The sequence below is a fragment of the Budorcas taxicolor genome, chromosome 1 (assembly GCF_023091745.1).
Source record: "Budorcas taxicolor isolate Tak-1 chromosome 1, Takin1.1, whole genome shotgun sequence".
In the NCBI taxonomy this organism is placed as follows: domain Eukaryota; kingdom Metazoa; phylum Chordata; class Mammalia; order Artiodactyla; family Bovidae; genus Budorcas; species Budorcas taxicolor.
Genome location: NC_068910.1, coordinates 11,403,117 through 11,415,386, shown reverse-complemented (window position 1 = coordinate 11,415,386; position 12,270 = coordinate 11,403,117). Strand labels below are relative to the sequence as shown.

Below are 12,270 nucleotides of genomic sequence, written 5' to 3'. Positions count from 1 at the left end.
CAAAGCTCCAACAGGGACAGAACCTTGAAGGGGAGAGAGAACCTCAGAAGCAGGGCAGCCTGAGAGCCTGGGCCACAAAATTTGGGGAGATGGAGCCTGAGAGGCTGAGACACAGAGGCACAGACAGAAAGACTGACCAAAGGACCGAGGGGTAGGAGGAACGAGGGAGCAAGATGCAGGGCGTGCGATCTTTGGGGAAGAAAGGCGGGACGCCTGGGGCTGCCTTCCCGCTTCCCAGAGCTCCTGACTAGCGCTGTCTGGATGCCCTGGCCAGTCCCTGCCCCGGGCGCCCCGGAACTCGAGAGCCCGAGGGACCCCAGGATCGATACGGTCGGTGGCGGCCGCAGCAGCACCCGGCTTACCCTACCTTGCGCGCTCCGCTCTGGCGTGGAGAAAAACCGAGCGGAGCGAGCCGGGGGCACCGGGTTCCAGCTCCTGCTGGCTCGCTAGCTCGCTCGCTCGCTGGCTCGGCAGCTCTGCGCTCTGCCCGCCCGCTCGGCCGGCCGCTTTCAATCGCTGCCCGCCCCGCCCCCGGCCCCGGCCCGCCCCCAACCCCTCCTCCGTCCCTCCTCACTCCCGATCTCCCGCGCCCAACCCGGCCTCCGCCTCCCTCCATGCGCCTGCAACACTCCCCTGCTCTTCAGGAGCGCCGGCCCGACGCTGTCCACCTCGTGGTGCTGAATCCGCGGGCTCTCCTGCCCTCTGCTAGAGCAGGTGCCTCGGGGCCCCTCCGCCCCAAGTCAGACTGAGTCCCAGAAGACCAGCGAGCATGAGGCACGCGGCTGGGAAGGTCACTGAGCCCAGTGGGGTGCGCACAGTGCTGTGGGTTTCCATCTGTGAGAGTGGGAAGGCTGGCTCTCGGGTTGTGGGGTGCCCCTAGGGGATAGGTAATGGGGCACGTGGGACCAAGGGGGAGCGCTTAGCCTGCTGCCTCCCTGTCCTCACGTCCCTTCTCCCTACCCACTCCCATACTGCGTTCCCATCCACATGCCAGGGCTGGGGTTAGGGCATGTCTTCAGCCCCGACTAAGAGCTGGGGCCTGAGTCACTAGAAGGAAGAGATGGAGCGAGAAGGGGTCGGGGGAGGGGGGAAAGGGTCAGAGGAAGATGGAACCTTCTCTTCCTTCCTGCAGATGACCTTTAAAGCCATTATACCCCCCACACCCCCCAACCCTGACCTCCCCTGACCTCTCCACGAATCTCGACTCTCATGTGTAAAGGGTATTAATGGCAAAGAGATACCAAGCTTGGGTGGGGGGTGGGGTTGCAGGCCCAGGGACTTAGGGTCAACCCTGAGAGACAAGCTGGGGCCAGCAGGGGGATCTGGGAGGGGAGGGGGCTGGGGAAGAGGCTCCTGAAACTGGAGGCTGTGTAGGAGGGAGCGGTAGCAGGAGCTGGAGCCCACACAGCAGGGACAGCTCTGAGAAGACATTCTTGACTCTTGTTGCCTCCTGCAGCGGAGTCAGAAAGGATGCCCCTGGGTAGGGGCCAGGGATAATCGGCATCGCCAGACTATACTGAAGGATTTGGGAAGGTGGGGTGCTGCACCGAGATGTAGCCCCGGAGCCACTCTGCACACACGCTAACTAGCATGTGCAAGCCGCACAGGGTCTCTCAACATGTGTTCCCCAGGCGCTGCCCTTTCCTCCACAGGTGTCAGGAGAGGCAAGGCCAGCTCGGACGCAGGCCTGTGAGCACACAGCACATCCAGGTGCCTCTGGTACACACAGCTACATGTGGGCTTGGGGGATTCTCACCGAGGAAGGACAGGCTTTTTCCCTGGACACAGAAGGCCAATGCCCCACTGCTCTGGAAAGCGCACAGCTGCGCGACAGACCAACACATCAAACCCAAACAAACACAAACTCCATCGCTAATGGGAGGCGAGGTGGCAGCAGGAAAAGGGTGCAGAGCTGTCAGACAAGGCCTCGGAGACAGACATGCTGTCTTCACCTCCTGCTGCTCTCACCCTCTCCGGCTGTCTCAGCGCAGCTGCTCCCTGGGGTCCGTGAGCGATGGGCCGGGTCCCTGGAGCAGAGGGGTTGACAGCAGCAGGGTGCTGAGGTGAGGGGACTGCACAGCAACCCCAGCCCACCCACCAAGGCAGCCACGCCAAAGACATCGGGCCTTAAACACAGCGCAAGCCCGGGTGGCCTGGTGTGTAGCCTGCAGCAAGTGAGCCACGCGGCCCTGCTGCAGCACATGGACATGCAGTTACACACCCAGGTGTGCACATGCACGCACACACCCAGCCTTACATGAAGAGCTACACGTGTGCACATGGCCGCACACACAGCATTACACGCAAACACACAACTGTACGCACAGACACAGCTCTACACGTGGACACAGCTGTCCACAGGGACATGTCCACACATATATGGCTAGTCACGGACACACAGCTGCAGAGACCTACTACAGCTTTATATATGGACAGAGAAACACACAGCTTTCCACTTGAACACACCCCCACACACAGGCAGCTGTACACACAGAGCTTATATGGACAAGCCCTGAGTGATGGTTCCAAACAGCCAGGTTCTCACCCCTGTAGCACAACTGCACTTAAGACACTGCGCACAGGAGCACGTGCAGAGTCACACCACCATCCACACAGCCAGCCACGCCCTGGACCACCGCCACCTGACCCATCCGCGGTTACACATAAAAAACCAAAAGCACGCGCGTGTGCTTGCACACACGCGGGTACACAGGCACTGGCAAGGATGTCCTCACCGGCTGGGCAGATGGCCAGGGTCAGCACCTGAGCCATGGACACGAAGGCGCCCCTCTGTGGCAGGCAAAGGCGGGTGGAGGGCACCCGAGGGTCAGCTTTCACGCCCCTTGTCCCGCCTGGCCTGCTCTCCTGAAGCCTGGGGGAGACCCTGGGGCTGCTGCAATGGAGGAGCAGCTGTCAAGGAGAGCTACACAGCAGGGGCAAAGGGCCTCCAATTCCCCCACCCCACCCCACCCCAGGGCAGCAGGGCACCTTCCTCTTCTCAGGTCGGGGGTGCTCCTGCCCACTCCGGGCCTATCTGCACAGGACTCCCCAAGGGGGAACAAACACAGCACAAATCCAGGTGAAACCAAGAAAATCATTTTTTTTATTCCGGGTCCCGGAAGCTCAACGTGAATCTGAATAAAAAGATGTAACAGGGGTGGCAGCCCCAGGGGCTGGGTGCAGATAACAGTCCTGGGTCCCCTGGCTCTGGGGGCCGAGAGGACAGTGAGGAGCAGGCTTGGCCAGAGGCCTGGGGCGGAAGAAGTCAGGGCTGTGTGAGAGCCCTGGCCCCAGCCTGAGCCCGGGAGGTGGAGGAAGAGGACTGCAGAGATGCTCAGTTCCATAGCAGCGGCGCCACAGGGAGGTGCAGGCCGCGGTTACTCCTCGCCCTTCTCCGGGGTACTGGGCTCCCGGGGCCACTTGGGAGCCCCCAGGGGCTCAGTCTCAGGGCTGAGCCGTGGCTCCCCCAGGGCTCCCTCGCCCTCCAGGTCAAGCTCCTCGAAAGATGAGCCGCTGGCACCTGACTCGCTGTAGCTGTGCTCGCTGCGGGTGTCTCCATCGTCCCAGCCGCGGCTGGGGGACATCCCGGGGGACAGTGTGGCCGCTGAAGTGTCCCGGCTGCCAGGACCCAGCTCCAGGCTCACAGAACTCGTGTCGCTCATTGTGTCAGCACCTGGAGGGGGAAGGCGGGGGCTCAGGTTAGCTGGGACCCCCACCCTCTCCTCCAGGGAGAGGACTGAGGCTCTCTGACCAGCAACAGCGACTCAGCCTGCACAGTGCGCTCATGAATAATGAAGCTGCCCCAGGCTCAGGAGGCTCGTTCCCACGGCCCTCTGCCCTGCCTGGGGGTCCACTGACAGGGCAGAGCCAGACAAGAGGGGCCGGGTGGGGTGGGGGGGAGGGGGAGAAGGTCAGCCTGCTGCCCCCCGATCCCCCCGCAGCCCATTAAGGACCCTTCAGCCCTGACCTGAGGAGCTGAGGGTAGAACAAAGACTCCAGTAGAGTCCCCTCCTCCACTTCCCCTTTCAGGCTTGGAGACGGGTTTGTCCAAGGCCAGAACGCTGCCCAGGAGGCCCGAGGACAGGGGAAGGGACCAGGAGGGCTGCTCTCCTGTGCCGCTGCCCATACGCAGGGCTCCCCAAGGGGCAGCCGTGTCCCTGCCCCTGGCCTGCACTGAGCCCCAACTTGAGGAGGATGCTAAGGGAGGAGTTGGATGAAGAAGTCCTGAGAAATTCTCAACAACCAGTTACAGGGGAGGAGGGTGTGGGGATGAAGCATTTTAAGGACTTTCTTCCTCTATGCCTGGGTCACCCCAGAGGAGCCCTTACCCATCCCCAACTTCTAGTGGCTCCTGAGCCCCAAAGCTGCAGGAGGGGACCACGGAGCACTCTGCTACCTGCTGGGGAGCCCTGAGATCCATCCTAGCCTGCTCCTCCCATCCCCAATACATCCTCCGGGCCAGGTTCATCTGCCCTCTTCTGGAGCAGCCTCTCAATTCATCTCCTCAGACCAGAGGCACCAAAAACGGCTGGGGGCGGCAAGGAGAGGCAGAGAGCTCAGGTCCACTGTGTGTAGGAATTCAGACCGACAGAAGGTGGACATGCCTCCCTTCCAGTGGGAGAGGGAGGGGGCAGCAGTCAAACATCACAGAAGGTGAGGGGTGGGCCAGCTTCCACAGATCCTGTCTCCATGGTGATGGAGCCCCAAGCCCGGCACAGCTGGGGACCGCTTGGCATTTGGACTTGGCCTGGAACTTTCACTGAGCCTCAGCTGGGGCTCAGGGTGGGTATGTGTAGGGGGTCTACTTCCTAAGCCTCCTCGGCCCCCAGATGACTCTGGGCCCTACTGCAGGGGTGAGGTGAGCCCTGCAAGGGCCAGGTTGCTGGCCCAGGGCCCTAGTCTTGCTGGGGCCTCAGTCCTGGCTCCCAGGGTGGAGGTATTCAAGAGTGAGCCAGGACAGGTCCCTGAGTTGTGGGTGGTTCTCTCTGACCCTGGGGCAGGACAGCAGTCCCTCTTTTTCTCCTTAAATGATGACTGGGGCCCCAGAGGCTGCAGGCCTGAATGGAGCAAAAGAGGGGAATAATTTCTCCCTGGCCCCAATAAGTTTAACCTGCCCACATAGCCAATGGCTCTCTAGGAACCCAGGTGTGGGGACCCACCTGCTTGCCAGCTGCCTGCCTCCTCCCTCTTCCAGCCCCTTGGCTACCGGTGATCAAAGGAGGAGCCCAGGGCTGCCCCTTCAGGCCAGCCTGCCAGGGGAGAACAGGTCCCGGGCACATGTGGACACCCCGACTAAGGAGTGCAAGGCAGGGAAGGAACAGCCCTCCAGCTCCATCAGGGTCTGTGCAGGAGCAAGTCCGAGTCCTGGGCCTGTGTCTCCGGGCAGGACAGACCAGACCAGGCATGGCAGCACCCAAACCCCCCAGGCTGCTGAGGCAGAGAATGAAGCTGCCACCTCACCCCAGTCCCTCTCTCCTCCACTGCCCACAGCCAGTGCAAGGAGATCAAATATTCATCGCCTCTCTGGAGCTAAATAATACATCAATGTAATAACAGGCAGAAGGCAGTTAATCACCCCTTTCACCTCTGAGCCCAAGTGGGGGCCACAGCAGGGAGGCAGAAAGGGACAGGCCAAGTCTCGGGCAGCCAAGCGCCCACCACACACCACAGTGCAAGTGGCATGCACCTGGCAGGCGGACACCCGGAGTCCACCCCAGGTGCCAGGGCAGACCCTGTCAGAGGTGGGCAGACCTCTGGCCCCCAACTTCAGGGAGTGGGCGGGCAGGCTGGTAGGGAGGACAGGCCGAGAAGCTGGGGGCGTGGTAGCGAGGCTGCAGCCAGCTGGAGCGGGTGCCAAGTAGTCCTTCAACACCCCTGGCAGGCAGTGTTTGGAAGGGGAGCTGGGTGGGTGGGCCAAGGAGGCGGGCAGCAGAGGGAGGTTGAAGGAAGGTCAGGGTGTTCCCCTTCCTGCCCTGGGGACTGCCAGGGTCTGCTGACCTTGTGCCACGTCCTGGGCCCACAGTAGGGGTGCTGAAGAGTGTCTGCCAGGCGCTACCAGGCGGGTGGGAGCAGTGCCCCATGGAGGTAATTAAGTGGCAGATGAAGTTAACTGTGTTGGACATGGCCCCTAGGGAGTGAAGACAGCCTCCCGATACCCGCCCCTGCTCGCGCCGACACGTGTCTCTCAGGGTGACCTTGGCTGTTGAAGACTGGATGGACAGAGGGAGCCTCCCAGAGCAGGAGGGGAAGAAGGCAGTCACTCCCTGGTCCTGCGCCACTCCCACAGGTCACGGACCGCCAGGTTCCCACAAGGCTCCCAGCAGGGCCGAGGCTGAGACCCTCTAGACCACTTGGGATGTTACCAGCAGGCCCCCTGGCCTCCTGGGGACAGCCCAGGGGTAGGCTGAGAGCACGCAAGCCACTTGGTGCCCGGGCCTGGGGTAGGAGGGCTGGCTCTCGTGGAAGGGGCGGGGGCTTGTCTCCTGTCTCCCTCTGCGTGCTCTCTGGCTCCTCCCTGAAAGGGACAAAGCAGCTGGCTCTGGTCGGGGCCCAGACCAGAGGGACACCGTGTTCCCCTCCTTACCTTCCACATCCAGGGTCAATCTCCCTTCTAATGAGCCTGACCCAAGCAATGCCTTTCCTGGGCAGCCTCAGCAATGCCCCCACCCCGCCGTGAGCATCCAGCTGTCTGTGATCTGAGCTTCCAAGGGTTCTCCTGCTGCACCTGAAGGTGAAGGGAATCCAGGGCAGGATCTCTAACTGCATTGCCAGGGAAACGTGTGAAGCCACGTCTCCATGGATCCGTGTGTCTAGGGACAGGCAAGTCTGCACATGGGGAGCTGGGTCCCTTCTGCCACCTCTGCCAAGCCAAGGTCTGGACACCGACAGGGCCACACAGCCAGGGAGGAGGCTCTTTCACCAGGCCCACACATCCAGGAGGGGGGATCCAGGTGAGACCCCACCCTCACCCCCGACCCTGTACCTGTGCCATCCACCAGGGCGTCATTGGCCTCTGCAGGCCCCCGGCTCTTCCGCTCTGTCTCCTTCACCTCAGGCACATAGAAGTCTCCCTGCCGTGCCAGGGGGCACATGAAATAGATCTGGTCTTGCTGGTAGATCTCCAGCCGTGGGTGGGCACACAACTTCCGCTCCTTGTTGGAGAGCACGAAAGGCAGAATGAGCCCTACGGGGCCTCTGATGTGTCCCCAAGTGGCCCCAGAAACCGTTCAGTTTCCTCCCTCCCGGGGGGCTGGCTCCTCCTGCCCCAATCTCCCCCAAGTTCCAAATCTCTGCTGAGGGAGGCACCCACACAGCATCCTGTGGGCAGGGCCCACACCCCAGGGGGCAGTGCTCTAACGACCTGGGAGTCCTAGACAGGTGCTGAAAGGACTCAGGAGCCTGGCACTGCTAATCCTGGTACCAAAGGCTGTTCCAGAAAGTACTGTCTCACAGAGCCTTGAAGCTGAGCACCCCAACTTCCCTAGGACAGGGACCCCAAAATCTGTGGCCCCAGGCACCCAAGCCAAGGTCTTACCTGCCAGACTTGCCATCCCTGGACCTGACCTCCTCTCTGCCCTGGACAAGGCTGTCTTACCAGCCAATGTTAGGGGAGGCCAGGGCCTGACTCTCAGGCCTCCAGTCCTTGCCCTTGCAGGCATGTTACGGACAAAGCCTGGACAGGGGCTCCAGGCCAGCCAAACCCCTCTCCCACTCCCATCTCCCTGCCTGTTTAGGTCTATCCCAACCTCTGAGACTACTGGACATGGCTGGTTCCCACACCTTCTCAGACCTGGGTCCAGGATTTCGGCGGAGGTGGCAGACCCTAGGCTGGAGGGACAGACAGGACAAGCGATCTAACACTGGACACTGCCCGACACCCCAGTGGGCTGAAACACCAGCTTATAGGCCCTAAGTGGAGTCAGGCAGTCCACTCCTGTCTGGACACAGAACCCAGAGCTCTGCAGCCCCCAACGCATGTGGAAGTGGCATGGACGCATGAGAGAGCTGCCCTGACACGGGCAGACACACCAGGACAGCTGCCCCCCTCCCTGCAACAGAGCACAACTACCCACCAAGACGACTGCGAGGCCCCTGCCCTGCCACTGCTCACCCGCCAACCTCCACAACACGGCTATTTATAGCACCCGCCCGGCTCTCACCATGAGCTCTGAAATGAGCCTTCCACTTAGCAGTAATGAGAGACTTACTGCCTGGTGGGGAGAAGCCTCTCCAGGACTCCACTTGTCAGCCTGCCTGGCCAAGCTTAGGCTTGAGGAACCCCTCTCAATTGAAACAAGGGGAAACAGGTAAAAATGAGCCCCCGGGAGAGAGAAGGAAGGAAGGTTTATCCAGCCAGGGCCCTCAGCAACTGGCTGGAGGCCATGTGGGGGTGGATGTCCTGGCCCAAGGTCTAGCTGCAGCTCAGCCTGTGACTCCATGGAAGACCCGGACAAGGCCTTTCGTCCCAAGTCTCTCTGCACTCAAACAGAGTAAGCCACCCTAGCCCTGACGCGTCCAAGAGCACTGAAAGGAAGTCATTATTTTTAACAGTTTGGATCTGATCTTATTGCTAACCTGGGTCATCTCACAAGCCCACGGTCCCAGCTCTTCCGACCTCCGAACACACCAGTGGCTGCCTCTGGTTTTCCACCCATCCACACAGCCACCCCAGCCCTGGTCTTCAGGAGGAGGGTGAACAAGGACACAGCATCAGGAATGAGGAGCTACCAGGCTCTGGAGCCCCCATAATGCCAGCACTTGGGGGCAAGCATGTGCCAAACCTGAACCCCTCAGTGTATTGGGTCACGTCACCAAGGCCAGGGGCAGGGAGGTTCCCTGGAGAGGTCCAGGTCATGCCCTGGGAGCTAAAGGTAAAAAAGGGCCCCCCCAAACCCAGTCGGGGCATGGCCTTCCCCAGCATGCCAGGCTCTGGGCATCAAAGGGTCCAAAAGGAAGCTGCCGAGCGGCCACCACAGCAGCAGACCACTTGGAGGCCGTCTCTCAGGGCTGGAGACAGCGGGCTTTGGGGGAGGCTTGCAGGAACCGAGGCTGTGGGCACCCAGAAACTCTAGGGACAGCCCTCGCAAACGCTCAAGCCACCTGCCGAGCTTCCCTTCTGCAAGCGACAGGGGTGATAAGAGGGATCAGTGCCCTTTCCGCCCTCTCCTTGAGACTAGGCATCAGGGTGGGTAGCACCAAGCAGCCACCCTTGCCACCTGCTCTGCCAGCCCCCTCATTGGCAGGCGGGAGGCAGCTCTGTGGCTGTTCTGCGCATCTGCCTCCTCCGGAGAGCCCGGCTCTGAAGTTGCCTGGCTGTGGACAGCCCTGTTGCCATGGAAACTGCACCCTCCATCCTTGCTGTCGCCTTCATCTCAAAGCCGTCCGCGAGAACAGAGGAACAGGGGAGACAGAGGAGGGAGAGAAAACTGGCCTGGGGCTGGCCGGGCCTTCCTGCCCTGCCCAGCGTTCCCTCCTCACAGCACTCCACACAGAGCGCCAGCTGCCCAAGTCTGTCCCCAGGCCCCTGGAGGGGCAGCCTCATACCGCACCCAGCCCATTCCTACCCCTGCCACCTGGGGGTGAGGGGACCCTGGCCCTCCCTGTTGGAGAGAGGCATGGAGCTAATTAAAATCTCATTGACAGCTCAGCCTTAAATCATTTTAACACATGCCAGATCCTGTCAAAATTCAGGATCAGAGCAGAGAAGGGGCAGGAAGAAGGCAAAGGCACAAACTTCCAACCCAGGCCCAGAAGCAGGTGGAGGGGCTTAACTGTCCAGTAGCCTCTCCTTGAGACCCCTTTCCACGCTTTGTCCACTGACCAACAATGAGTCAGGGACAGAGAGTGGGGGCAGGAGTGGCCAGATGCTCTGTCCCTAAGTGATCAGGCAGAGAGAACAAGCCCTTTCCCGCCCAGACAGGGACAGCTTCTGCGAGACGAGAGGAGAGCCAGGGGCCAGCTCCCAGGTCCTTGCTGCACCACCCAGCAGCATGGTGATGACCTGGTGAACACTTGAAAATCATCGGAGGAAGGCAAGGCCAGCTGCCTCTCCCTCAGCCAGCCCCAGGGAGCCCTTGGAGAACTGACTGCCAAGGACACCAGGCCAATGCCACACTGGGTTGCAGAGAGGGGCCTGGATGGGCCTGGAGTCTTCCTAGCCCTAGGCTCACCCCCTCCCACAGCCCAGATAGTCAGAGGCTTGAGAAAGCATCGCCAGGACAGGGGAACCTGCTCTGACCACTGAAGCCACTGGTCATGTGATAAGCCACTACCCAGGGCAACTCGCTCCCACACACAGACTCAAGGGGATCCTAACGCCTTGCTCCCAGGTGGGAGAGACTGAGGTGTCTACAGTTCTCCTCACCTAACAGGAAGAAGGCAACTATTCATGCCAAGGTGCCACCGGCAATGGCTAGAGACTGAATCTAGCATTCCAGTCCCTCAGACACATCTCCAAGGCCTCCCTCCCACCTGGGCCTTCCACAAACAGAAACTAGATGGGAGACTTGGGACACCACCCATAACGCAGGGATTTCCAGGAGACCTGTCATCAGCACTGCCCCCGCCATGCCTGCACTGGCATCACAGCCCCATGGGAAGCCGGCTGACAAGGGAAGGAGCAGCGTGCCAAGGTCACCGTGGCGCCACTGTCTCGGCCACCCTGGAACACTCCACATACTCCCTCCTCGCCTCAGGCTGAGCCCACATCCCGGGGGGTGCAGCTCAGGCATCCTGCAAAAGAACTAGACTGGCATGCCAGGCCCAGGCTCCCCCCAGGACCCACACTGCCTCCCTGATGGTTCTTACTGAATGAGGGGAGGGAGGCGGGAGGAAGAGGAGGACCGGAACTGCCCTCATTTGGTGCTCTGCTCTCAGGCCATCAGCCTGTGCCCTGGCCTGGGCTCGGGGTGGGCAGCGTGTGGCGTGCAGAAGAGGTCAGGCCGGGAGCCGGGGAGGCAGGATGGGTCCCAAACCTGGGTGCCCAGAGCCTGGGTCTGCTCAGAGATAAGTGGCCTCAGATCCCCAAAAGGGCATGGCCATGGGTTATGCATCTCCTAGAGGAGCCCTAGGCCCAGAAATGAAGGAGGGCTGCTCTATCCACCTCCACCCCATCACTGCACTCTACTTCCTGTCTCACTGGGGTGAGGGGCCCCGGGTCTTCCTGTTCACTGAGCGGCCCAGGCCGACCTGCCTCTCCACGCCGGTCTGGACAGCTGGGCAGCCACACAGCCAGCACACAGCTGTTGCATCCCACCGAGGTGGCGGCATCTCTTCACTGGGTGAAGTCAGGCATGCTCATTTTTAATTACACAGACACTGACGTGCACCCGCCTGCACACAGCAGTCCCTGCAGGTGGGGGCTCAGACCCTGGAGGCCCCTTAGGCAGCCGGTCTGTGCAAAGCGATGCGGGAGGCGCAGCAGGGGCTGCGGCTGGAACGTGGCACATTGTCATTATTCTGCCCGGGAACTTCTGTCAACTTCCCTCTCCCTGGATCCCTCTCATCCCCAGTGGGCCTTCCGACCACCTCTGGCCCAGAACCTAACTGTCTGGGGCAGAAGGTGACAGCAGGACACACTCCGGAGACCCTGAAGTGCTGACAGGGGGGCCATCAGAAGGGCTGGTGAGCCCCCTCCCGCCTGGAGCAGGAGGGCTCAGAGCTCTGCAAACGAGAGGCAAAGGGGAAAAGCAATGAAATGGGGCTGCTGGGAGCAACAGGACCGAGCAGGCACGAAGTGGCAGAGAGAGCTCCAAGCAGGTGCCTAGGGCCTCGGTCTGGCTATGGACAAATGGGTGGGTTCCCCCTCGGACTCAGTCTTTACTGTTTAGCTTTTGTGACCCCGTGGACTGAAGGCCACCAGGCTCCTCTGTCCATGGGATTCTCCAGGCAAGAATACTGGAGTGGGTTGCCAGTTCCTTCTCCAGGGGATCTTCCCAACCCAGGGATCGAACTCTTGCCTCCTGAATCGCAGGGGGATTCTTTATTGCTGAGCCACCAAAGATGTCTGGGTCTCAATCTGCCCAACTGTAAGATGAGAGTCTAGAAGAGATGATCTCAAAATAAGTGAGGAACTGGAAAAGAGGAGTAAAACCCTGCTACTTAAAGACAGGACAACTGTGCACCTGAAAACCTGAAGAAGAATCAATGGAGAAACTACCAAAAATATTAAGTTCACAGTATTAACAGAAGCACAGCCCGTTTGTCTTTGCACTCGCCAGCTAGTTAGAAGACAAAACAGAAGCAAGAGATGAAGGCCCTCTTGGGGTAGGG

At 60.8% G+C, this 12,270-nt stretch overlaps 1 protein-coding gene across 5 annotated transcripts in view; it reads right to left on the bottom strand.

Annotated features, from left to right (window-relative positions):
- Window positions 1–3,080: 3,080 nt before the first annotated feature.
- The window catches only part of TEX264 (testis expressed 264, ER-phagy receptor), a 30,983-nt gene continuing 21,793 nt past the window's right edge, over window positions 3,081–12,270 (bottom strand). For all 5 annotated transcript variants that reach the window (XM_052641765.1, XM_052641768.1, XM_052641773.1 and 2 more), the window contains exons 5-6: window positions 6,983–7,151; window positions 3,081–3,673 (exon numbers count right to left, since the gene is read on the bottom strand). In XM_052641765.1, coding sequence (XP_052497725.1) covers window positions 3,378–3,673; window positions 6,983–7,151 — 465 coding nt within the window. In that variant the 3' untranslated portion in view covers window positions 3,081–3,377. The remainder of the gene's footprint in view (window positions 3,674–6,982; window positions 7,152–12,270) is intronic.